Source organism: Vidua macroura, chromosome 5 (genome assembly GCF_024509145.1).
Source record: "Vidua macroura isolate BioBank_ID:100142 chromosome 5, ASM2450914v1, whole genome shotgun sequence".
NCBI lineage: Eukaryota > Metazoa > Chordata > Aves > Passeriformes > Viduidae > Vidua > Vidua macroura.
Genome location: NC_071575.1, coordinates 25,744,134 through 25,769,596, shown reverse-complemented (window position 1 = coordinate 25,769,596; position 25,463 = coordinate 25,744,134). Strand labels below are relative to the sequence as shown.

The window sequence follows — 25,463 nt, the reverse complement described above, 5'->3', positions numbered from 1 at the left end:
GAAGGGCAGAATCCCCTCGTGTCCATGCTCTATCACTCAGGGAGAAGCATTACCTCTCTAAACCAAAGGGCAGAAAGTTTGAGCATTTGCCCAAATTCACAAACATAAAATCTGACATAAAGCAGAGACTTAATCCAGGATTTCCAAAATCTTAAGCAGATCTACCTCAACGGAAGTCTTCCTCCCAGTAAATTGACAATTTCTTTCTTAAAATTTGCTGAAAATATGTACAGAGCCCCCTATCATCCTCTGCTTTCCTCGAAGCTGAAAGCTTCAGCATTTGTTGCTTTTGAGTACTAAGATCTAGACAGTGCAAGCAATGAGAGCTGCTGTCCCATGGCTTTCATGTCACTATTTGTTGTATTATTTACTTTGATCTGATTTAGCCTCTTGACTCCATCAAAAGCGCCTTTCAATGTGAATTAATTAAGAGAACTGTATTTTCTTCTTTCAATTGCCTTTAAAAGAGAAATGCTCCTAGGTGGCATTAAGGTAGGAGAGAAGTGGGTTTTTTGTCTTCACAAGCTGTGCTTTTGTCATGAACCAAAGGCTTTCTCTGCCTTCCCTTACACTTTGGGAGTCTGGTGTTTTTATGGATTGAAGGTGCTTTTTTCTGGAAGTTTGGAAATGCCAGAACCAAATGAGACTGCCTCAGTGGCCTACCAGCCCAAATGAGCAGCTTTCTCATAGGAAGATGACTTTAATATTGCAGCAGAACACTCAGTTAATTATGAGGTGTGAATAAGAAATATGTTTCACAGTGCCTTGGCAATTTTCTGAGTTCACTGATCCGTAAACAAGATTATTCCCTAATAGTCCTTCATCTCTGCCATTATTGCACAAGGATATTCAACTTGAAATTAAATTAAAAATGATCATCGTTAAAGTTAGTTGAGCCATGGCTAATCTTTTGAGAATGTTTCCAGGATTAACTATTTTAAATTTGCTCAGTTACTTGGGAAAGAGAAAAATTTTTTGTTGTTCTTCCTGTGCCGTTTTTATAAAGACCACACTGTAGCAACCCTCTGCTGAGAAATATGTGAATTAGACCAGTTTTTCTTTCTATATTTCTTTTCAAAGTCCTTGTCAGCTGATGTTTTAGGGAGGAAGTGCTTCTTCAAGGTACATGGTGTTTTTTTTGCAGTTCTTTCAGCTTTTGCTAACCCAAGAGCAAGGGACTGAATTTGATTCCTGACTGCCAGCTGTCCAGCCCAGTTCTGTCTGTGGCCCTCAGCCTGTTTGTATGGGATGGAAATGACACAGGCTATTGTTGTAGAAATATCACACAGTTTGTGATCTCTCTGGGTTATGCAGAGCTGTGACTCCTTGAAGTAATTTTTACCATTACTTGAGCATCATTGTAGATTTTTAAGGTCAAGAGGGACCATTTATGATCATCTAATCTGAAATAGAGCATGGTGCAAGAGACAGAGCTCCATGTAAGAATTACTGCAGGAAGCCTGCATTTCTCTGTGAGCTGTGTCACACATCTGTCAACAGCCCTGACTTTAAAGACTTGATGTGAGGGAGTACTTGAAGTAATCCTTAGGTGAATGGTTGCAGCAGTATGCTGTTCTCACTGTTAAAAAAGTCCCTATTTCTGGTTTGATCCATCTAATTTCAGCTGCCAAGCACTGCATCTCATTATGTCTTTTTCCAGTAGATCAAACAGGGCTCTCCTTGCTGACAGTTTTGCAGTCTGTGATTGTTGTTTTATTACTCTTCCAGATAGAAGGCTGGGTTTCCTCTGGGTACATCTATTCAGCAGTTGCTGTTGTGATGCAGTTTATGTATTTGGGTTGGAACAAGTCTCACATTAGATAGTTTGGTCCTGCTAATAATATGTCTGCACTGGCATGGAGATCAGAGTGGGTGAAGCAAGCTTTCTAAGCATTTGCCAATCTTTGTTTTGTTTGTTTTTAAATTTATTTTCACTTTGGATGTCATGCTAAACTCTTGGAAAGCAGTAAAACACAGTTATGTTTTGCAGTGCAAAACTGACATATTGTAAAAGCTTTGCTGAGAAAAACCAACTAGATTAGAGTAAAATGAGCGTATCTTTGATAATAAATCCCTGTGGAGCAAGAACAAGCTCTTCCCGTGTGCTTGTTGTGTTTTTAGCACAAAAGTGCTTCAATCTTAATTGGAAAATTAGTCATATGAGGAGGTGCACTTAACTTGCATCTGCACACACAGATGACATTTGGATGGTGTGCTGCTCCTGATCTTAGCGCTGCCGCGCATCAGCAATTGCAAGTGCTCCAAGTTTGGAGCTGACATTTTGTCTGGAAGGGCTGTGAGCCAACACATGGTCTTTGAAATGCTACACTGAGCCCCTGCTCACAGTGGTAAAGTTGGAGAAAATGGAGTGGAGAAAATTTGGAATGATCATCCCTTTTAACACAAGATTATCCCTCACAATGTGGTTCCTAGCAGGTTTTACATTGAATTTACTTTTAGGAACCAGAAAATAGATAAATTTTATTTATATATTTCATACCCAACATGTTTTACAATCAGGAAGCATAATTTCAGAGGGGAAAAATGCCTTCTGCTGAGTTGCTGGCAGCCTTACCTAGAGTGTGTAGGAACCTGTCAAGAAAGCAGGGCTGTCAGGTGTTGACCTACACAGATGATGCCTCATTTGTGAGATTCAGTTAGATTAAAGTGCAAAGTAATATGAATAATTTGGCTTCAGGTTCAGTGTTTAAGAATGCATAAGACCAGAATATTTGCATTGTGCCTTTATACCTGCTGAGACTGTGACCCAGCTGTCAGACTACTCTGTGGTTATGATTATCTTTTACATAACAACTTTTCATATTCTCGTATTTGATTTTTTTTAAGCATCTGTCATTACCTCTCCAGAAACCCCTTACAAATTAGAGGTGCACCTTGCATAACTGAAGAGCAATTACTGTTCCATTACCAAATAATGAAGTGCACACTTGTATGAAAAGAAAGATGACTCAAGATTTGATAAAGTTCAGTAAGATTCTTAAGATAATTTCTGGAAGTGTTTTCTGCCTTCAAAGCTTATGTTTTAGTAGGTGGCAGATCTTATATCTAGTATCTTACTTAAAAAAGTATTAAGCAAGAAAAAACATATGTGAGAGCTTGAAAAGGGAAGCTGTTTTCATATCAAACTCAAGGCAGATGTTTTGACAAAAGATGCCTCCTTCTCATGGGAAGACATGAGAGTTTGTGATTCTGCTACTGACTTAGTGTGGTGATTCAGTGTGTTCTTGTCCCCCTGGTAATCCTGTCAGGACATGAAGGAAGCTTCGGGGAAGGCAGGAGTCCTGGGAACACAGTATGGTGTGGTCATCCCCCAGGTTATGTTTGAAGACAACTTTAGCTTTCCTAGAATCATTAAGGTTGAAAAGGACCTTAATGATTCTAGGAAAGCTAAAGGACCTCAAGGTCATGGAGTCCAGCCATTAATCCAGTACCACCATGTTCACCACTAAACTATAGCCCCAAAGTGTTTCTGAACGCTTCCTGGGTAGCCTGTTCCAATGCCTGACCACACTTTCAGTGAAGAAATTTTTCCTAATATTCAATCTAAACCTTCTGTGGCACAACTTGAGGGCATTTCCTGTTGTCTTATCACTTGTTGCCTGGGAGAAGAGACTGACCCCCAGCTCAATACAACCTGCTTTCAGCACTGCAGGGCTTCTTGTGACCCAAGAGCAGGACCCAGCACTTGGATTTGTTTAATCTCACACAGTTGGCCTCAGCCCATTGATCCATCCTGTTCTGATCCTTCCTCCATCGTGGTTCAACACTCCCTCCTAGCTTGGTATTGTCTGTAAACTGATGGAGGGAGCACTCAATCCCCTTGTCCAGATCATTGATAAAGATATTAAACAGAGCTGGCCCCAGTGCTGAGCCCTGGGAACACCACCAGTGACCAGTCCCCAGCTGGATGTAACTCCATTCACCACCACTCTCTGGGCCTGGCCATCAGCCACATTTTTACCCACAAACACTGCACCTGTCCAGACCATATAGGCTGCCAGTATCTCCAGAGAAATGCTCTGGGGAGACAGTGTCAAAGGATTTAGCAAAGCTTTTTCAACTGGATAATGTTGCAGGGCTCTTGAGGGAGTCCAGATGGTGCCCCCAGGGCCAGCTTTTGAGATGTGGGATTCCCTGTGTAATCACTTGCAGGGTAATGCTCTCTGCCAGTTATGAATTTTCTTCTCTTGGACACCCCAAACGTTGAGGTACTTAAGCAGGAAATTATTCTGAACGTTTAGGTCCTTACATTTAATGCTTTTTTGAGTAGAGCTTAGTGTGATGATCACAATCTGCTAATCCCTCTAGCAGAGTCCCCCAGTAAGTGGGACACATAATCATGATGATTACTGGGTCAGTGCTAGCAGAACAGCTGGTGTAGATTGCTGGAGTGCTGTTCGTGTTCAGCACAGATGAGGTTTCCACATCTCCAGTATCCTCATGATAAGGCTTGCAGGCTTAGGGAACGGGATGGTTGGCTGTGCAGATCTCACCACCTCGCTGAACCTCCCTCTGGAGATTCTTCTCACTTTCTTAAACTAGGCTTGGTGAATTTTAGATGATTGGTTTTTAAGGCCTTTCCCAATCGGTTAATGCTAGTTTTCTTGGACCGCTTCTCTGATGGGACTTGCTGTGGCTTTAGCAAGAAGGGAGATATACTCTCTGATTCAGTAAAAGAAAAAAAGCCCCAAACCTATGGATACCAATACAGTCCAGAAGATAATCTGCAAATGGTCGCTGTTGTCAAAGGAACATCAGGTGGTAAGGGACTATTTGGCTTATCAGACATAGAACCTCTTATCATGCACAGCCAGTTATGTAATTCCTTTAACAGACTAGCTCAGTGCTGTGTGTGTCCAGTTGGATTGTCTCCAAGGCTCCCCTTGGAAGGCTATTTGTCTGACAAGCTTGCCTGGAAAGCTTTCCTTTCCTTGCCTAAAAGTCTCAATAGCCAATTTTTGCCCACTTAATCCTTATGTTTGTGCATCTCTTTTATCCTCCTTCCTTTTCCTGCCTGCATGTTAATGTGTGGGCGCACAGAACTAGAGAGACGGTCGAGGTACAAAACTGGGGTTAAAATCTGAGAATCCAGCAACAACTCTTTATTTTGTAAGTGTTTCTGGAGAGGGGACACAGGATTGCCATTTCTTGTTACTAAATAACATACTAACCTTCTCACTGGCTTTGTCTAGGCAGGTTTTGTGCAGTGATGGTGGCTGATACTCTCCAGAGAACTTGCCTTTGCTTTTGCCAAAGAGAAGTGTATGTTTGGAGTACATATTTTCATTTTTATTTATGTCCTTTGGTCAAGTGCCATGAGAATCTCAGCAGTTTCAGAAACTTAAGCTTTTCATTCAGACTTGCAACCGTTTTGAGAAAGCACAGAACAAAAAACATCAACTGCAAATATGAGGAATGAAAAAAATGCCATCAGGATTCCCACCAGATATGTTTAAGGTAATTTTATAGGTGAGTGAAGCACTAGAGAGAGCCTCCTGCTTCATCTTTGTAACTGGCATGCAGGAAAAGTAAAGTTGAACTATTTTTGTATAGTGGCTCGTGCTTATGCCTTGTTGTACACTAGTGTACAACACTAATGAGATGAGAACTGAAACTTAAAACTGGACCAAAATGTAAATATCAACACTTTCCCCACATGTTAGTGAAGGAACTTGCTGCTTCTTATTTTTTTCTGGACTCCCAGAGGCTTTAGTTCTCATTGTGTCAGGCCTTTTGGAGACCCCAGTTTCCTTTCCATGAGTGTGTTGGATAGGTTTCCTTTGCTATGCCAATGGGGTGCTGCTTGTTATGTCTGAAAAATTGTTAAAATTATTTAGCCTGTAAGTCAATAACATAATCATGGTTTAGGAAAGGGATCACCATCTTTCCCTGCCTGGTAGTGTGCTTCTGAGTCCCAGAGGGTTGTCTTCCCAGGGAGAGACATCTGCCTATTCTTCTGTCTTTCTATCCACAAAGTCCCATAGAATGATTGCCTGTTACTGGACAAGAGTGATTTGCTCCTTTTTGGCTGGACAGTGAAGGGGATGCTAAATCTCCAGGGGAAGATTTAGGTGGAAGCAAGGTGTGCTTCTTTCATCTCTGTCCCCCTTGGAAGATGTGTAGACACAGTCATGCTCAGGCTTGGCCCAGCCCCAAGGCTGACTGCCTTTTCTTCAGCCATGAGGTGAAGCTCATGGGGTCTTTCCTTGGCTGCAGCTGGCCTCCATGGACACGTGAGACAATGCAGCAGCTGCTGTTGGATGGGCTGGAGTTCAGGTTGCTGCAGGGTGGGAAGTCCTCTGTGGGCTGGGTTGTTCTGTCCCTCAGCTGCTGAGCATCAGCTTCAGGCTCTCCAGCTCTGACTAGGAGGCACCCATCACTCAGCAATGGTACCAGCTCCTTTCAAGCTAAAGGAAAAAAAGCCAGAGAGGAAATAACTTGGAGCTGCATATATTAGTGGTCTGAAGTGTTTCTGGATCAGAGGAGACAAAATAAACTTTCTGCATGAGCTTGGATGTGTGGTGCTCAGCTCCCTCCCCATGCTCTGACAGCAGAGTGATATGAAGGCATTTGACACCTTCCAGTATTGGCATCAGGAAGAGACTCCGTCGTCTTGACACCTCCCAGCAGTTGGGTAAGTAATTTCCTGAGAGCAGAGGAAGGAATGTTGTCCTTCCCTCTCTCTGGCAGGCTTTGGGAGGTGAATTCCTTTGTTTTGGAAACAAATTTGATCTGAAAGCATTCTTTAACAAAAATAGACTTTGTGGTACAGTCTCTTGACTGATGTGAAGACTGAACACTTCTGTTGCAATGAGGAGCCTTTGGTGTCAGGCAGTAGATGACTTCATGCATGGATGCCACACTATCTGCTCTAACAGCCATGGTGTCAGATATGTACTGAGGTCCAAAGAGCTGAAAATGCACAAGTGTGAGGGGTTACAGATTTCTTCTTTACTCTTCTGGTGTTCTAGTTCAGTAAAATGTATTATATGGAGCTATTTATGTTAAACAGAACCCAAACAGCTCTGCTCCCCAGTTTCACCTGCTTTATTGCTCCTTCCTGCCCACATGCTGTTCTTGCTCTGGGTGGCTGAAATGGATAGAACCTTTGCTTAGGATGTGTGCCAGCCTCCTAGATAATCACAGTGTTTCCTGACCTGCTGCTTTCAGGAAAGCATTTGTGTTCTGCTGAACTCACAGCTTTGCAGATTGTCTTTTCTGCCTGCAGCAGTATTGAGCAGTCACCAAGAACCTGCTTTTTGGGGTTTTCTTTAAGGGAAATAAGAACTACAAAAGCAGCAAGTTATGTGAATGAGCCCCTTTATTTTCCTTTCTATCTCTGCCATGGTGGTAAGGACGTATTAAGGGCTTTCCTAACCTTAGTTTGCTTTGATGGAATGGTGCTGGTGAATTATGAAGTAATGAATGTGTAAAATTCGGTAGAAATGGAATTGTCCCTTTAGTTCTACTTTTCTTTTGTCCACAAATTTGTTAAGCAAGTGGTTGTGTATTTATGGATTAGGTACCATCTTCCCAGAAGACACAAAGAAATTAATACATACAGACCACGTTGCAAATTGCATTTAAATAGCTATTGCCTTATTTTGCCACACTTGAGTGGGAAATCATGCTGCAGAGAGGAATAATGGCTGCGTGATAAATCTCAAAAGAAGTGCAGATGAGACATCCTTGTAATGAGAGATGATAATTAGCAACTGCTTTGTTTGGCATGGTGTGGATGCTGTATTTGGATGCAGCAATTGTGTAGGTGTGGTGAGAAAGAAGAGGAGGGCCAGGAGAAAGGAAACTGACTCTTGAATCACTATTTTCAATCTCAGCCAACTTAATGTTGTGTAATAGGAGCACAGTCTAGCAAAAGCACTGCCAAGAGATAAACTGCTGGGTTTTACTCTTCTTCCTGCACTTCTCTGGCCTCCCAGCATCCCCTCTGCTGTTCTCTGCAGCACAACTTTCTCTCTGAGGCAGTTGGTATGTTGTCAAATCTTTTTGTCTCTTTTTTTTGGTGGTGAAGTTTTCCTTGCTGTGAAATAAAAGATCATGCCTTACTCCCTTCTTCTTGCTGTGTGAGTTTTAATTAATGTTTTTGCAAAGTGTGTTAAGATCCTTGAATAGCAGTGTGGTTTTGGCAGTGCTTCAGTCTCCTGGAGAAAAGTGTGTGCCTTGGAGTCTAGGGAAAAAAAAAATCTAACAGGTTTTTAGGTTTAGAAAAAGAGAGGTAAAAAGCCCAAACTTGGTGGAATAAAACCCCCTGTTTTTCTTTAACTCACATAATCTTAAACTGTAGTCTGATAAAAGCATATTTTTTTTTTTTTTTTAGTAAGTGGAGTTGGGTGTCTTTCTTCCTGAAGGTGGGAATCATCCCTATTGAAATCTTGGGAACAATGTTCATTTTGCACTAGTTTATTTCCAGAACACTGTTTCCTTACACAGCCTTCCCATTCTCTATTCTCATGATAGAAATTAAAAGGAAACTTTGAAATGTGTCAGCTGTTCTCTTAAACGATAGAGCACATCCCTTTTTTAAGCAGTTGAAGGAATGGAAACCACAAAACCTTCTGGATTGCTTTCAGTCCAGAGTAGGGTAAAGATGCTGAGTGTGTCCTATATAAACCATGCCAGATAAGGCTGACTGGGAAAACCCTTTTTCCCCAGTCTCCATTAGGAATGCTTTGAAGCAGGTCTCTGTTTCAGGTTGTTACCACAGTGCTGAGATGTAAACTGGCAGCAGGACAAAACTGGTGAAGAGGTCACCCACTTCTCAGTGTTGACCCAAATGTAAGAAAGGTGTTTGGAGTGTTTGGGGATTTTTTTGGCATGGTTAACTTGCTTACAAAATACTCTTGGGGATTCCAGTGTTAGGAATGTTAGGAGTCACATCTGTGGTTCCTCTAAAATGGTTAGCTTCATCATGGGAACAGTTCTGCATTTTCCACATGCTTGCTTTTAAATGTGTCCATGAAGCAGCTTGAGGACATCTGGGAGGATGGATAAACTGGTGCTTCTGGAAATTGCAGGGAAGCCATTTGGGATGAAAAGCTGCTTGTTACAAAATGTTTACTTGCTGGTGAAGGTGTGTTGTAGCAAGCACACACACTAGCTCCTTCTTTAGAGAGTGCAAGGAATTTTGTGTCCTGTATCCTCCCATTTAATTTCCAGTGATGGTGATGTTGCCATTTTTTTGTGCCAGGCAGTGCTATGGATTGTTTGATTTAATCCACTCCGCCATTCTGGAGGTGAAATCCTTGAAATTTCTGATGGGAAGTGTGACCATGGTCTATATGTTCCTGGAGAACCCTTGGATAGGTAGTGTGGTAGACTGTGGGCTGGACAGTTTGCCTACATACACAGAGACAGAGGTGACACTTACCAAAATTTGTGTCTGAGGAAAAGCCCAGCAGTGCAGCTCATGCTGAACTTGGCAGTGATTGAGGGGAAGATGCTCCTTAGGGATTCAGCAGCTGTGGGGCAGCCAGGTGCTCCTCCTCAGACCTGAGGTGTGTGGTCCCCAATAGCCTGCCTGAGTGCTGCATCTCGGGAACTGTTTGGTCCCTGGGTTTTGGCTGAAGCAGATGGCTGAGGTGGGATTGACACAGGCAAGCTGCAGGCCATAAATCAAGTATCTCCACCTTGTTTTTCCAGAGCTGCCAAAGTGCTGTAAGACAGGCTGGCACTTTGGATTCTGGATAAACTCTCCTCTGGCCTTCTCATTATTGATTTTAAACATGTGTTGCCATATCAACGTTATTTGTAGTCATCTTTTTTTTTTCCCTGTCTGTCTATGTGCTGGTATTGTGAGACGATAGAAGCTTTTTCCTTTTATGAATCTCTGTCTTTGACTGACCCACAGAGCCGCAAAGGGAAAGCTAACCCTGTGCTTTTTGAGGCTCAGCAAGATATTTTTCCATCAAAGCTGGCATCAGTTGCTGTGAACTCAAAGGCAGGTGTGCCAAAAAGGTGAAAGTATCTTGGACTCTTGTGCACAAGAAATACCAGATCCAAAAGGTATTTTCTCCAGTAGTTACTCTAATTATTTTTGTGAAGCCTGAGCTGCATCTGGACAGTGTGGGTTTGGGAGAACTGTGTCCACAGGAGATGAGCTCTCTGTTGCTGATGGGGAGAAAGAGGGTCTCCAGAGTATGACTCAGAGGGGAGGATGGCTCTGCATCCTCCCCATGCACTGATTGAAAAGGGTGCATGGAGTGCCCGTTTCCCTTGACTGAAGTCAGCCTTTCTGAATACCCCCTGTGCTGCCACTTTTCTTGCCGGGGTTTCAAACAGCTTTCACCAGGATTTTAGTGTGTGGCTTGGGGTGCTTTGTTTTGTGAGAGTAGATTGATCTGTCAGATTCCCACTGAGCGCTGTCTGAGGCAGAGCAGAGAGGGCAGGAGAGGGAACATCCCCTCCTGGGTGGGGTTGATGATCCTGAGCAGTGATGTGCTCACACGAGTGCTGTAAATCCTGAATGCTGGGTTGGTCAGCGCCAGGAATGCTGGCAGGACACGGATGGATAGCAGCTGGTGGGATTGTCTCATTCTTCATCAAGTGCTGGCTCTCTACCAAGTTGTTCTGAAAAATAATCATAAAGAAGGGGAAAGAAGTTATGGTTCCTGCTGTGAAGTCAACAAGAGCTAGCTGTTGACAGAAGTGAGAATGGAATGGGGTCTGTAGGGTTTTGACTTCCTTTACCATAACTTGCTGGATGCTGATATTATTTTTATCAGATCTGGCCTTGCAGAGTCAGGAAGACAAATCAGCAAGAGAGAAAGAGAAGTTGAAATAAATGAGGTGTCTGGCAGGTTTGATTTTTAAAGTGAGCTTGTGTGCAACTGGGAGATGGTTGGTGGAGGTGAGGGGTGTGATACGGCACAGCACAGTTCCTGTCCTGCAGATGTTACTGAGGGGCAGACACAGGATCCTGATCACGTTTGCATCAGGTCCAACCCCACAGTTGGCCATCAGCGTCACCCTCTGCCCAGGGACAGGCACAGGTACAGAGGGCAAGGAACCAAAGCAGAGGGTAGCCTGCTTACCCTGGAGGAGGGAGGGAACATGAGCTAGCTCCTGCTGACTCCCAGCAGGGTGAAAAGTAATTTATTAGATTCATCCCAATGAAAAAAAACCAACCTGGGCATCCTAGAAGTCTTTGCTTAAATGACAAGGGTTTTTAGCCCTAACCATCTGCAACATGCCGCCACCACCACCCCCTCCCCAAAATGGAAAGGGAAAAGAAAAAGAAATAATTTCTTAGTGAACAACATGTTTTGTTTCTATTTTGGACGTTGTCTAATTAAGCGATATGGAAAAAGAGCTAGATTCAGTAACAGTCACACTTCTCCCAGGGGTGGAATAGAAAAAAGAAACTGTTAAGATGTTCCTTCTTGTTCCCACCAGCCTGGCTTGCTGAAGGCTGGTCAATGCAACTCCATGTATTTTTCTTGTGGAGCTTACAGAAGTGCAGTTTGGGCTGGCAAAAGTATTGCAAATCTGGCTTGAAATTAAAAAAAAGTTTCAACTGAAGCAAACACTTCTTTCCTCTCCAGACATTTTAGATATATTACTGCTACCATGCAAAGCTATCAGTATGGCACATATAATAGCTAAGCTTGTGTAATAAAACAGGAAAACGAAGTGAAGGAGGCAAAGAATCAGCTCCTGTTCTCTTTGGGAATTTATGGGAATTGCTGGTATTTCCCTCAGCAGCAAAAGTTACTTTTTGAGCCGGGGCAGAGTGGGGTCAGTTCAGCACTCTCCTGGAGAAATACAAATTTATACCTGAGCATTTGCCTGCTGTGGTCAGTGGAGCTCAGAGTGGTCAGGGAGCTGTGCTGCTCTCTGGTCCCTCTCTTTATTTTGCTAATTTGTGTAAGGTATTCCTTAATCCATATTTGCAAATGGATGCAGTAGCCTCCTTTCTCCCTCTGTATTCTTCCTTCCTCCCCTTCCCTACCATCTCTACATTAAATGCTTGAGAATAAACTGGTAACTCTGCTTCATGGGGTACCTACAGCACTCATGGCTGACCTTCAGTTTTCCTTTTTTTTTCCCCTTTCAATACGTTTGTAAGGAATCCAAATAATTTAAACCAGCTGGAAGATCCCTGAACTGCTACAGTTCTATAATGTTCTATAATCATTTCCCTCCCAGCTTATAAAACTGGCTCTCTGTAGTTTACTGCCAAGCCCTTTCATTGCAGAGTGAAATAATAAAGGTCTCTGAGGACTGTGTGCTTCTCAACTCTCTGAGAGATCGATGGGATCAATTTGCCTCTGTGTGTTTCAATGTCTCTGTCCTAATTCTGGAGACAGCTGCTCTGCTGTGCTGTCAGGTGGCTGTTTGCAAAGGGAGGGGCTCCTGGATCTGCTCAGGGCTCTAAAACAAGATCATTAGAGTTTAAAAACCTCAATAACCAAAAAAAGGGAGTAGGGCTTTATTGCTCTGTAAGAGGTACTGCTGAGTTGGGCAGAGCTGTTCCTTGTCCCTGAGGTGAGCAGCCCATGGGCTAATGCAGCACGTATGGTTTGGGCAAGAGTTTAAACTCACGCAGACGATTTATAGTGATTTTTGTAATGTGAGTTTTATTAAATTGCCTGAAGCACAGTATGTTCATCAAGGCTTTGCCTTGTTTCACTCCATCCATCTTGTAAAACCCGTTTCTTTCTGGCCCTTGTGAGAAGTGCCCTTTTGTGTCTTCTCCATCGTAGCCCTGAGCTATCAATTGGAGGAAGCGAAACCGAAGCAGGCAAAATAGCTCTGCTCAAGCAGAGTGCACTTGGGTGAGCTGGTGCTTTCTGGAGTAAGTTTTGACAGGCAGCAGCCACTTAGGTAAACTCCACTCCACTGCTTCTCTGTTCCTCAGAAAACACTGCAGCAACCTCCTGCCCTGAGACATGTTTTGTAAAAGTGCCCTTTTGCCTGAGCATAAATAATACATACATGTGTAACCTGAAAGTTTTTTCAATGACATACAAACAACAGTCTGTATTGACACTTCCCAAATTTTAATGATGTTTAAAAAACCTTACCTTTGTTTTTACTCCCCAGTTCAGCTTCCCATGATTTGTTTTTGTCTGGCTTGTAGGTATATTGGATCCTTTACTTGTTTAATTGCATTTTAACCACAGGAGTGTATGTGATTGGCGCTTGGAATAAGTCTTTATTTCTCTAGGAATGTGTGTGGAATAGCAACTCTGATGGCTGCGTTATGGGTGTTACATTTAATCAATAACTCAAAACCAGAAATAACAGCAGCTCTCTGTCTTTCTTGGTTGGCAATTTTATCCATGCTGGCTGGTACTTTTCACTTAGTTATTCAGAAAGGGCTACTTTCTGTGTTTAATGATAGGATCAAACACATGCAGTGCAAATATTAAAGGAGAACAAGAAGAGAAAAAGAATCTCTTAGTTTCATGCAAATTCCTGTTTCCTGTGAGTAAATCAAACAAGAGTCTCTGGAGTGGTTTCGTTTCAGCATTGGAAGGTAACAAGCCTTGAACAGAGTTCCCAATGTGTTTTCCCTCTAGCCAGGTGGGTGATGTGCTTCTAGCAAGGGGGTGCCTGGAGCAGAGGCTCTCAGCCAGGTGGGAAGATGTTCTTACTCACTGTCAGCTCCAGCCCATCCTGCAAAATGTTGAGGGTGTGTTACAGGCTGTGACCAAATCCCCAAGGCAGAAGCTGCTTGGATTTTTGGCTGAGTGCAATATTCCATAAACTTTCGTGAGAAACTGTGCAGGAACTTTCAGGCTTGCCAGGCTTTTAAATCTCAGAATTTAAGCCCACTTCTGTGGAAATGGAGACTACAAAATCATGTTGTTTTCTTGCTACTGCTTTTTTTTTGGAACTTGCCAATGCAGTTCAAAGTGAATATATCTTAGTGACTTAAAGAAGACTGGAACGTTTGTGGTTTTATTTTTCTGGCAATAGATGAGACTGAATCGTGGTCAAAATAGGATAAAATGTAATTATTTTTTATAATTCTGCCAAGTTTCAGAATTATTTTTTTATACATGTGCTTTTTGGCTTTGACCATTTATTATCTGTTTAGATGAGATATAAAGAATAGCTTTGCAGAGGAGATCCATTTAAAGTAAGTGACTAATCTTTACTGGCTATTGCAGATTTTAATTTTTATTTTTCACAGATGAACCCTATCATAACTGAACCACAAATGTAAGTGATGAAAGAACCAGTCCATTTTTAATTTGAAGAATTTAAGGATTTGTAGATGTTTGTATGGAAAAGCAACAGAGATAAAAGTCGTTGGAAGTACAGTGTTTGGTATTTCATGCCAACAGTAATAGCACAGGCACCATTTGCTTACAGGGCTGCTGACAAAAGAAGTAATTGGCTGCCAATGTTTGAATTGTTTTCTTTCAGATTCTCTCTGTGTTGCAGAATAACTTTGGCATTGAGTTGCATTTGATTGCAAACATCAAAAAGTTTCTCTGAAGGGATATCAACTCTGAAGAATGTTATTTGGATTCTTCACTATATTGCTAACAGACTCGTGTCATTTGTGTTTAAAAAGAACAAGCTATTTTTGAGGATGTTAAAAATACCAGACTTTTTCCTAAGAGAAAAGAGTGAGGAAGGTTGGAGTTTTTTACCATGTATTTTGTATTTAGAGATGGCTTTGGCATATTTACAGATTGCTTTATTTAATCTGACAGAAGCAAAGGGACAGGGTAGAGAAAATGTCAGATTAGGAGTTTTCTGGAAAGGAAATACCTTCCTCCTGAAGTATTTAGGACTGACATGCAGTAAGCTGTGTTTAAAGTAGCTGAAGGATTGGAAAAGTTTTTGGAAAAGGGACCAATTTCCCCATACACATTTGTTTTACTGTCCTGAAGGTCCTCTTCCCCCATCAAAGCAGTTTGATGACTGCTCCTCTTTTCATCCTGATATCTCAAAGTCACGGATTCAAATTGTGAATGCTTGATTTTTTCCCCCCTCCTCAATTAAGTGCAAAATATGGATTTAAATTGCATTTTATATGTAGTTTCAGATTACAAGTAAAATATGTAGGAATTTAAAAAAAATCCAAACAAGTAGGTTTTGAAATAAAGCAATACTCTTCAGGCTGCATTTCCCAGTGGTTCAGGTGATCTTCTCCCTGCATTTCTTTGCAAATTGTGCCCATATTCCCTTCTGAAACCAGACTTTCACTTACCCCTTCTACTTGATTTACCAGAAATGCTCACAGCTAAAATATGATGTGCCTCTCCAAGCATGTCCAAAAGGTTTCCTTGGGGGATGACCCGACCCTAAATGATGACTTATAAAATATAATTCAGTTGAGCAAAGATATTTAAGAAAAAAACCCGACAACCCACAACTGAGCATTTGCCTTGATTGAGAGCAGCTTTGCCTGTAAAAGTTTTCTTTCTTCCCTTCCTTCCTCAGGTCAAGCTCTGTACCAATAAAATGTTTTAAATTCCTTAAAAAGTTGTTTCAGGTTTGGGATTGGGACCAGCTGACTCTTACCTACCCCTATGCTTCTCATCAGTGCCTATCCCATTTTTAGGGATGATGCATGGAGTAGAAAGGAGATCATCAAAACCAGTGACAGTCTCACAGGCATTGATTTCTGTGCCCTTTCTCTGCGTTTTTTTGTTTGTTTGTTAGTTGTTTTTCTTTTTAAAGTTTGCTTATTGGCATCCTTGTCAAAGACAATAGCAAAAAGTTAGCTCCTTAATTCCCTAACTGGACATATTTAATGTTAAAGCTACCATGGCTCCTGCTGTAAATTGACAGCTAGCTGGACCAGTGTGTGTTTAGTGACATGAAACCCTTTACAGAGAGCATCAAAGCAAGGCAGCAGGCTTCCACATCTTTTATGGCTTGTTTGTAAATTTTTACTGGGACACTTGATACCCAGGGGCACCTCAATAATTTACACTCAGGATAACTGAGCCTTGTGCATGAGAGGAGGATAACCTCCTCCTTTCTTCCCATAAAAGCTGTCAGGTGAGATAGTTTTTTGTGATTAGGGAGTGTTTTAGATACCGTGCAGACCTTGTGCTCCCTGCCTGTGTCAGCAGCCCCTTTCCCAAGCCTGGCCATGCAGAATGAGTGTGGTGCATGGATGTGGTGCTGTAGTTTGGGAGTGGCTGTATTCCAGTGCTGCCAGACCTTCCCTGTGCAGCCACAAAGGCAGCAGTCAGTCTCTTGGAGTCCTCCATGGTTTTGGGTTCATCTGCTCCTGCTAGGCTGGTTCAGGGAAAGCGCAGCTGCTTTTGCAAGTGGAGCTGCTCTGGGGAAAGTAGGGGTTTTCCTGCTTCCTGTGCTTCAGTGCAGTTCCTGAGTGCTCACTGGGGACAGCAGTGAATGGAGCTCCAGTGGTAGCAGATTTTTTTGGATACTGCCACTGGATCTCTGACAGCAGCAAAGGTCTGAATATTGCCATATATATTTTCCTGACTCATCTTTTTTCCCCTCCATTTCCTCTTTGTGCCTCCCTTCCTTTCTTGTCCTTTTATCCCCTCTCTTCCTTATAACACATACTCACATAGCCTCTTCTCCAGACACGTGTTTTCAGCCCTCTGCAGTCCAAGCAAATGGTCTCCAGGCCAGATACAGCCATTGCAGGAGAGAGTCTCCTACCTCAATGGCTCTGCAGGAGCAATGCAAGGAGAGTCTGCTGCTGCTCCTTCTAGAAGGTGTTTGGTAGGGCTGGAGAGCCTGGGGAATTGCTACAGGTCTCTAGTGAGCATCGCAAATAGAGATCTTTTCCCATGGCTTGTCACATGCCCAGAAACAGTCAGTTGTGACTGAAATCAAAACCAGCAGCATCTCTGCAGTCCCTCTACAACAAATCCTTGCTCCAAACTGGAACCACTGAGTTTTCCCAATAAAGTGGTTTCAGAACTTTGTCAACATGGGCAAATCTCTCCAGTTGTTTTTTTCAGGAAAAGCCAAACTGTTTTACTTCATACTTTCAAGGAAGAAAACAGTTTCAGCTTAACATAAACTCCTGGAAGAGAAAATTTTCAGCCTGAATGAATAAAGCTTGTCAGAAGCACAAGCAGCTGTAAATAGGGATTTGTAGCTCAGTGTGGGGAGCAGCCAAGGCTGCTATCAGTGCTGCTTATAGTGCAGTTACTTGAAATATGTCTATAGGAGCCCTTCACTGGGCTAGGACAGGGAAAAATGAACCTATGCCTTAGGTGTGTGTAATGCAGAGGAAATAAAATGGCTGAAAATAAAAGCTTGAAATTGCAGGCTTGGTGCTTTGGTTTCCTGAGATCTGGTGGCCATACTTTGATGAGGTTTTATTTTTCCTGCTAGCCCTCCTTCACTGTGTCTCCTCCTCACATGGATGGAATGTCTGGTATGAGGAGAAACCCTTTTTCATGTTCTTGGTCATATCTTTGATCTGTTAAGTGCATTTTGCTACTTTCCTTTTTTCTCTTTCTATTCCTGATCCCTTACTATGCCTCTCTCTCCTCCTCTCCTTGTTCCTTCCAGTTTTCTTCCTCTACTTTCATCCCACACAGAATGATGTACTGCCCAAGAGAATAAGGAAAAGCTTTGAGTAGGATCAACTTCTCTGCTGTGTGTGCCCTGGCCTTGCTTTCCCCAAAAAGCCAATAAACAGTGAGAATTCCAAATACCGTCACAATTGAAAATGTACACAAAGAATACATTACTTTATCAGTGAAAATGAATTAAAACACTTGTGACTTTCATAAAACCCCTCCATAGCTCCCAAAAGAGCCTGTAAAACTGCTCCTGTTTGTGTGTGTTTATGCATCTAGGTCTGCGTGGGTAGTGGTAGCTGGGGTTTAAGGCTCTCCAGGGAGATAAGGAGCAAGGATGCCACACACATGCTGTGGGCAAGGTCAAGACTACTCATAAAGAAGGAAGCAGGAGGGCTTTTCTTCTCCCTTGCAAAACCTGCAGCTATAGCTGGTATTTTATTTCCCTGAATTGACAAGTACTTTAAGCAGGTTAAATATCCAGACGTGGTAGAATAAATTGATTTTTTTTTCATTCAATTCTTTTAACTCCATGATGGATTTTTTATTCTTGTTTTCTCCCTTGGATATTGCATACACACGCTTTCTCTTCAAGGGCTGTCCTCAAGGAGGACTATAGGCTGAGCTAGGTGGAAAAGATACTTCTCCAATAAAAGATGCAGCTATCTGAACAGATGATAAGGATGTCCTGTTTAAGTAGGAAAGGTAAGGTGGTCTCTATAGACAAGAATGTAGCTCCTGTAAAACTTGCTTATTCTCAGCAGGGAAGTCTGTCAAACTGATTTAGGATTAAGTGTGCATCTATCAATGACCTAAAGCTTTGACATGCACTTAAAATAGCCCCTTCTAAGGGCTATTTAAAAATGTTCTTGATTAGAGGTGTCTTACTGTTATCAATAATTAGGAATAAGAAAACAGCCTTGCTTTTTTATTCATCCTTCCAATATCTTCCTGTAGTATTAGGGGTTTGAAAGTGCTAGTTCAAAACTCTGGCAGTTGCTGGGAGCTGGATCTGTTTCCTAAGAAGAATATAAATAAGAGCAATGATCCTCTCAGAGTGACCTGGCCAAAACAATCTCTTGATATACCAACACTTGTTCTGCTGCATACTTACATTGGTCATTTAGACATTACTGATGGAGAGTCCATCACAGATCTTAATTGTTTATTTGCTTCCCTTGAGAAAGCCTTCAAAGAGAGCACAGAGCAAGCTCACGTTTTATGCCAAAGCTGAGTCAGCTGCAGTGTGGGATAAACCTGTTTCCAATAGTGGGTCTGCAATAGCTCACAGAGCCATGGCAATGAACAGCAGCTGAGGAGCTGCCTCACACTGTTGTGTAAGCTCGAGGTGCCTCCAATGGCACAGGCAAATTAAAAAAGCTGCCTGCTTCTTAGAGAAGTTTGTTTTGATTAACCCAGAGTCCATCTGGTACCAGCAAAGTGTATGTTCCTATAAACTGCACCATATTGAATTTTACTGGGCCACCTACCCTGCTGTCTTCAATTATAAAACCTTGGAGTGCCCTGATGATGTAACTGATTCCAGGATGAGCTGCGCTTTTCAGGAAGCTGGGGCTGCCAAATATCTGTCTTGGCCTCTGCTCGAACTGCACAAGAGAAGTCCCTGCATTATTAAGCTTTTCTTGGATTTATTGTTTGTTGTGATTCTGGTTACTTTGGGAAGTATTCCTGAAAGGCTTTTAAAAGAGAGCAAGCAGGCAATTACATGCTGGGTTGTTTTGTGGGAAAGCTGGCACGAAGTGGAACCTCTGCCCAAATGGGCTTTTTTTGCACTTGTTTAGGGAACCTGATGATCTGCGTTTTCTCCTCTAATTTTGTAATTTTTTTAGGAAGATCTGGAAGACCCACGCCTTGAAATGTTCACATACTTAGGAGGTAGCATATTGCTGTGTGGTGCTGCCATCAGCATGCTTTCCCTATATCCCACACCCGCTCTCATGTGGGAATGAATGCGTGTGTGTGTTTTGGCATGGTTTTTGCACACAATTGTGCTGGTTGGGGTGGAGCCAGGTGATAGGGAGTAGTTCCCATGAACAGAGGGATGTTTGGCAACCTGAAGTGGTTGGCAAATGTGTGGAAATGTGACCTGTAAATGACTTTTTACAAGACAGCTGTTAAAAAGGGGTATAAAGCAGTTTAACTGTTAGAATAGTAATTTCTTTGCTTCTCCTAGCTAAAGACAAAATTAAGAGCTTTGCCTGGTCTTAAGGTTGCCTGAGTGTGAAGTTCAGTGTAACCTTAGATATGTTTGCAAGCTGAGATTTTACATTGAAAAAGCGGCTGCAATTTTACATGTAGAAAGCTACTGCATTTTCCATGCTGTGTGTCACTGACATTTAGCAAACTTCCTCATCCAGGTCCCATTTGCAGTTCATTTGGTTTTAATACACAAACTGTATGGTGTTCTTCCACCTGCACCAGATGTGAGATGTTTTACTAGCTACCTTCCCTGACACAATTAGTAGCCCAGTAAGGTCCTCTGGAAAGCCACATGGTTCTTCTAAAGCTTTGAGGCATTGAGTGTGACCTGTCCATTTGACCTGCCACTCCCACAGGTCAATCTAGTGGGTGGAGAGGAGGCTTGCTGAACACTGAACCATGTTACCTTTTGTGGTTTCCAGACAGACTTCAGGACAGCAGCTTTCTCAAAATGGAAAAGTTTCACTTTTTAATTGAACTGTTTACCTGACCACAGGTGGCTTCTCTGGAGGAGAGCATTACATAGCCTGGAGATGATGGCCACATCACAAGTTTTGGGTCACTGGTGCAAGGTGATGCTGCTTCTCAAGGATGAAGTTGGCAGACTTCTTGGCACTGATAAAAGTGCTCCTCTGTCTATAGCTGAAGCCTTGGAGAAAGAGCTGAACTGTTCTAGTTGATCTTTTCCCAGAATAATTTTACCTAAATAAAATGTTTGTAATGGAAAATTCTTGCCTAACGTGTTGCAGAGAGTTAAGAGTGAGTGAAAACAGGTTCTTGAAAAGAGTCAGTGTGATGAATAGAGGGCTCTCCTCTCTCCACACATAAAAATGTAAACAAAGTGCAACCAAACACTTCCTGCTGCAAAACACAAGGGGGTTGAGTTTCATAAAAGGTTCCAGTAGGGGACAAAAGCCTGGGGTTTGGTCCAAATGCTGTTAAAGTCATTGAGAGGCTTCCCCTTTGGTTCCGGTGGGCTTTGGAGCCGGGCCATGGTGAGCACTTGAAGGCCAATCTGACCTTTCATGGGGAGACAAAGCTGAAGGCTTAGTTTCATCTCCCTTGTACTTGCTGCAGCCTGATTAAAATCAGTGGGAACTCCAGAAACTTTGCACTTCGAGGCGTTCAGCCCGTGTAGACTAGCCTGACATTTAAGTCAGGTTTGGTGCTTAAATGTCAACATTTCACAGTAAGTAGACTCCAAGGACTGAAAGTTGTCTGGTTTGCTTTATGCTGTGTGGTTTAGTTCCTTAGTTTTAGGCATGGCACTTAGGGAAAGTTTTCCGAAGTGCAGATCTTTTGTACAGAGCATCCAGATGTACTTCTTTCATCTTGGTAAATGCTGCCTCTATTTCTTGCTGGCTTTGCCCTGGTGCTTTTTTTTCTGCAGTATAATCTTTTCTTCATCTTGTCATGGTGACCAGGCTTGCAAACTTCTTACTATAGAAAATTTGAGCAAAACCCCAGGTATTAAAGACTCTTGGCTGCATTAGGGAGTGCTTCAGTCTTGTTTTTTCAAAGACTTGAAGGGTGGAAGCCATCAGGTGATAGACTGCCTTAAGGAATTTGGAGAGGAAATAAGACATGTTTTATGGGCTCCATGTTTACAGGAAAAACATATGAGGATTTCATGCTTGGAAAGGTAGCTTGCTTGAAGGTGTTGCAATTCAAACTGCAGTTTTTGTAAATCATTTAAGTAGAGTATCCTGATACTGACTGTGGGTTATACAGAAGAATGTGCAAAGGTTTTCCTTCTGAATTTATTTTGTTGCTTGATTTATAACTTCTTAAAATAAGTTGACATTTTTTTCAATAGTTTTTTACTACTACATGCTTAAAATATTCCTGTTGTCTCTTCTGTATTTCTTTTTGTCATTGCTTTATTACAGTGATGGAGCATCTGTAAGGTTCAATAGAAACAGATTTATCATGAAATTAATGCCATGGATATGGCACTATTTGTTATATTAAGAAAGTTCCTTATACTTTGGCAAGTGCTTCTACTTTATATTAAAATAAATGCATAGTTTTGGCTCCAAATACAGTTTCATTTTACTCATTGAGAAACAGGAATGTTATGAACATTCCTACAACAGTATGCCACATGTATGTTTTTCTCTGTGCAATTAATTATCATAGCACTTTGTCAGCAGACTTGTAATGAAACTTAAGCGTGCAGAATATGCTCCCAAAAAATGCTTAGAATCAGTTCTGCTAGATAGTTATTCTCCTCTCTAGAGACTGAGCAGAGAGCTGAGAACAAGCAGTTTTTGCATTTTAATAATGGTCTAAAATTGAATCGCTCTGTTTGGGTGACCTTTAAAAAATATGTCTCCGTGTAGTCTTCTGGGAGTCTGAAGACAGCAATTTCACTGAGACACACCTGGGATTTTTCTGAGGATTAAGGGGTTAATTGAAGATGTATAAAAACAAACAAACAAAAAACAAACCAACAAACACACCAAAACCAGATTTTGGTGGCAAAAATGTGATGTATTATAGTGTGTATTACTTGAACTAACCTCAGTATTTTACTTATGTGGAAAGACCATTGAAGAGTAGGAGTGATGTCATTATTATTGCATGTAGGGTGGTTAAATCAATGTACACATTTTTCTCCACTTGAAAAATGAGTTAGTGCTCCAAAGTACTTCAACAAACTTTTTTTTCTTTGTATTTCAGCTACCTGACTGCAAATAACAACCAGAATTTCTTGTATACTGCAAGGCCTTTTTTGAAGAGAGCTGCTTTGGTGATAAGCTACGTAAGTATGAATGGACTTGACCATGTATTTTTGTGTATTTGATGAGAATAACAATGCATAGTAGTATCCCAAAAGACTCAGAAAGCTCAGGTGGTAGATCTTAATACAAAGTTAGGCTTGGGAATTAGTCTAGAAAACTTCAACTGTGCAGAAACAAGGATATTACTGTGTTTCCACTTTAAGCCTTTTGATTGATAGTGGTTGCCCTTGCAACCATATAATCATCTGCAGGTATTTCCTGCCCTAAATACATGGGACTCTGTGGCACTGGGCTGCCTTATCAGTGACATGCTGTTAATGCCAGTGCAGGTAAGAGTCATAAGAAAAACTGCTGTTCGATGTGCTCCACATGGGACTCAAGATGTTGCAGAGGAGAAAACAAGCACTTCCATTGGAATGTTCTGGGTGTGCAGCTCCCTGTGCTGCTCCAGGAGCCAGATCCCCTTGCTTGTCCTTTGACAAGTGGTTACCAGAAAGGTGAAGGAGTGGCAGCTTGCAGAATTCCTTCCAGGAATTAGGATTATGCAGCATGAGAAGCACAGATGGAGCTTGTCCTTACACCTACGCCAGCGTGGATAAATGATAAGGACTTCTAAGACATCACCCATGATTTTCTTCTCTGCATTTAGGTAGAGGTCAGTAGCAAAATCCTGCAGTCTACACTGCAGTAGAGTGACAGATTTGTCCTTGAGAATGCTGCCCTTGTGGTGGGTACTGAGATGTGTCAGTAATGCAGACACGGAAGAGGGACACACAGTCACAGTGTGCTCTGTGCTGAGGGTTGGCAGGTTTGTCACCCTGTGTAAGGTGGCAAACTTGAATTTTGCCTAAACTGCTGAGCTGACTTGCTTTGCACAGCATGGAGAGCTATCCCAGCACAACATTTGCTGGAGGCCTTATCTCTTCTTAATAGTGCATTGCTAACTGAGGTGTTCTTCTTTGAAGGTGATCCTCGTGTTGTATTTCCGCCTCTGGATAATGGGAGGTTCCATGCCAATGTTTTCAGAGCAGGACAATCCAGCCTCATTCTCACCATATTTACTGACGAGGTATGATGACAGCAGTCAAGCAAAAGTTTTCAAAAGTGTGGTCTTGATGTTACATTTTCCTATACTAAAATTGTTTGCAGATGACAATGAAAAAAACTTGTTGTGTTGCCTTAACTTAATTCTTGGTATTACTCTGTCTGGAATAGAAAGCAACCCGAACTGTTTGAACCCCAAAGCACATTGCAGGTCCTGTAGGGTTCTATTACAGGTGCTTTCTTACTGAAAAATGTGTGCTTATTTTTATTCAAAGCCCAAAGAATATAGTTTAGTTGCCTGAGCACAGGACTGGAAAGCCCAGTAACTAAGGCATGATCCTACATCTTAAAACTGGCTGCTCCTGAGATGTAGGATGGAAGCATACAGAGTTTTGGCTTCAGCTGAAGTTTGTATAAAAAGGGGGTGACCATGCTTCTTGGTGTAATATCAATGACTGAACAGTGAATGTGGATGGGCCACGAGTCTTTGCTCTGTTTAGCTACTGAAAGACACTTTGGAGCCTTCTAGAGGAATTTCCTGATGTCTCAAATGAAAATGGGAGTAGTCTTCCTATGTGTCAGTTCTGGCCTTCCTGGCTCCTCGTTCCACCAGTGAAATTGCAGCTGAGACACAGCTTAAGATCAAGCAATCCTTATTCAACATCTGCTGCAGAATTAGACTGGATCTCATTTGGGGAACCTTTATGATAACGTGGCAACAGCTCCTATTACCATCAAGGCTAAAAGTGCTTCCAGGAAGCACATTGTCTTGTTTGGAAAGCTCTGACGTTTGTTTCTAGTGGAGTTATTAATACCAGACTCAGTGCAGCACAGCAGAAGGATTTGCTGCTGTCCCTTTTTGATATGTTTATGCTGAGATGGGGGTCACCAGGTCACAAATGATCCTGGCCTAATTTCAGTTACCTCTTCTGTGCTGCATGTGTTCTTTTGCGTGTTTGTCTCTTTGCCTCTTTTAAAGACAGAGGAGGGTTTTCTAAACCCAAAAGCCAAGTCATTCTCGGGGTATGAAACAGTGACTATTTTTACCACTGGCACTGCGGATTTTATTAACAGCCTTAGGAAAAACAAGTCAGAGTGCTGCTGGCTGAGGTCCTCCCTTGGCCCCAGCAGCAGACCCGGCTTCACCTGCAGTCCAGCAACACCTACCTACTCCAAAGCTAATTAAGGAAATCCATTCCAGTAAAAAGCAGTATTACTGTTCTGAAGGGATTCTAAAACCCTTTAATTATCCCTGTTCTTCCATTTCTACTGAGCTTGGTCTTAATCCTCATTTTAGCCAATTTACTCAGAAGGCTTTATCCTCCATTCAGGAAACCCATGCCTTCAACAGGTCTCAGTGTCAGTCCTGAGGTGCACTGAGACCCAGTGATCATCTCTGAACTGACAGCCCACGATGCACCCTCTGACCCTTGTATTAGCAACAAACCTTTCCTTCCTCCTCTGTCAGACTCAAACTGTAACTCTCATCTGAGACTTTATCTTGCTGTGGTCAAAGCTGAAGCTATTGCTGCCCAACTGGCATTGTGCCAGTCATCCCAAGTGCAGGACTGGGATGTCAGGTGGAGCTGGCAAGGTTCAAGTGGCATAAGGTGTGGTTTCCAGGAAGGTCAAGGAAATGGTTCTGCCCTTCTACTCTGCTCTTGCGAGGCCCCTCCTGGCACTCTGCATCCAGCTCTGGGGTACTTAGCACAGGAAATACATGGACCTGTTGGAATGAGTCCAGAGGAGGGCTGCAGTTTTTGTTGATGGTCCAACTTCAGAGAAGCTCCTAAGCAGGGTGTGTTCCTCAGCTGTGGACAGCTACAGTACCAGCAGCATGTGAAGAGCTGGTGTGGGAAGCTTTTAACAAGGTTTTGAAGGAAGTAATTAGGAAACGGCACTGAAGCCAAGATGTTAACTGCAAGTTGGGTTGAGTTGG

General features: G+C 42.3%; 1 protein-coding gene across 1 annotated transcript in view; it reads left to right on the top strand.

Annotated features, from left to right (window-relative positions):
• The window catches only part of TMTC1 (transmembrane O-mannosyltransferase targeting cadherins 1), a 134,909-nt gene that overhangs the window by 28,275 nt on the left and 81,171 nt on the right, over positions 1–25,463 (top strand). The window contains exons 6-7 of the mRNA XM_053978431.1: positions 22,419–22,500; positions 23,446–23,549. Of these exons, the coding sequence (XP_053834406.1) occupies positions 22,419–22,500; positions 23,446–23,549 (186 nt within the window). The remainder of the gene's footprint in view (positions 1–22,418; positions 22,501–23,445; positions 23,550–25,463) is intronic.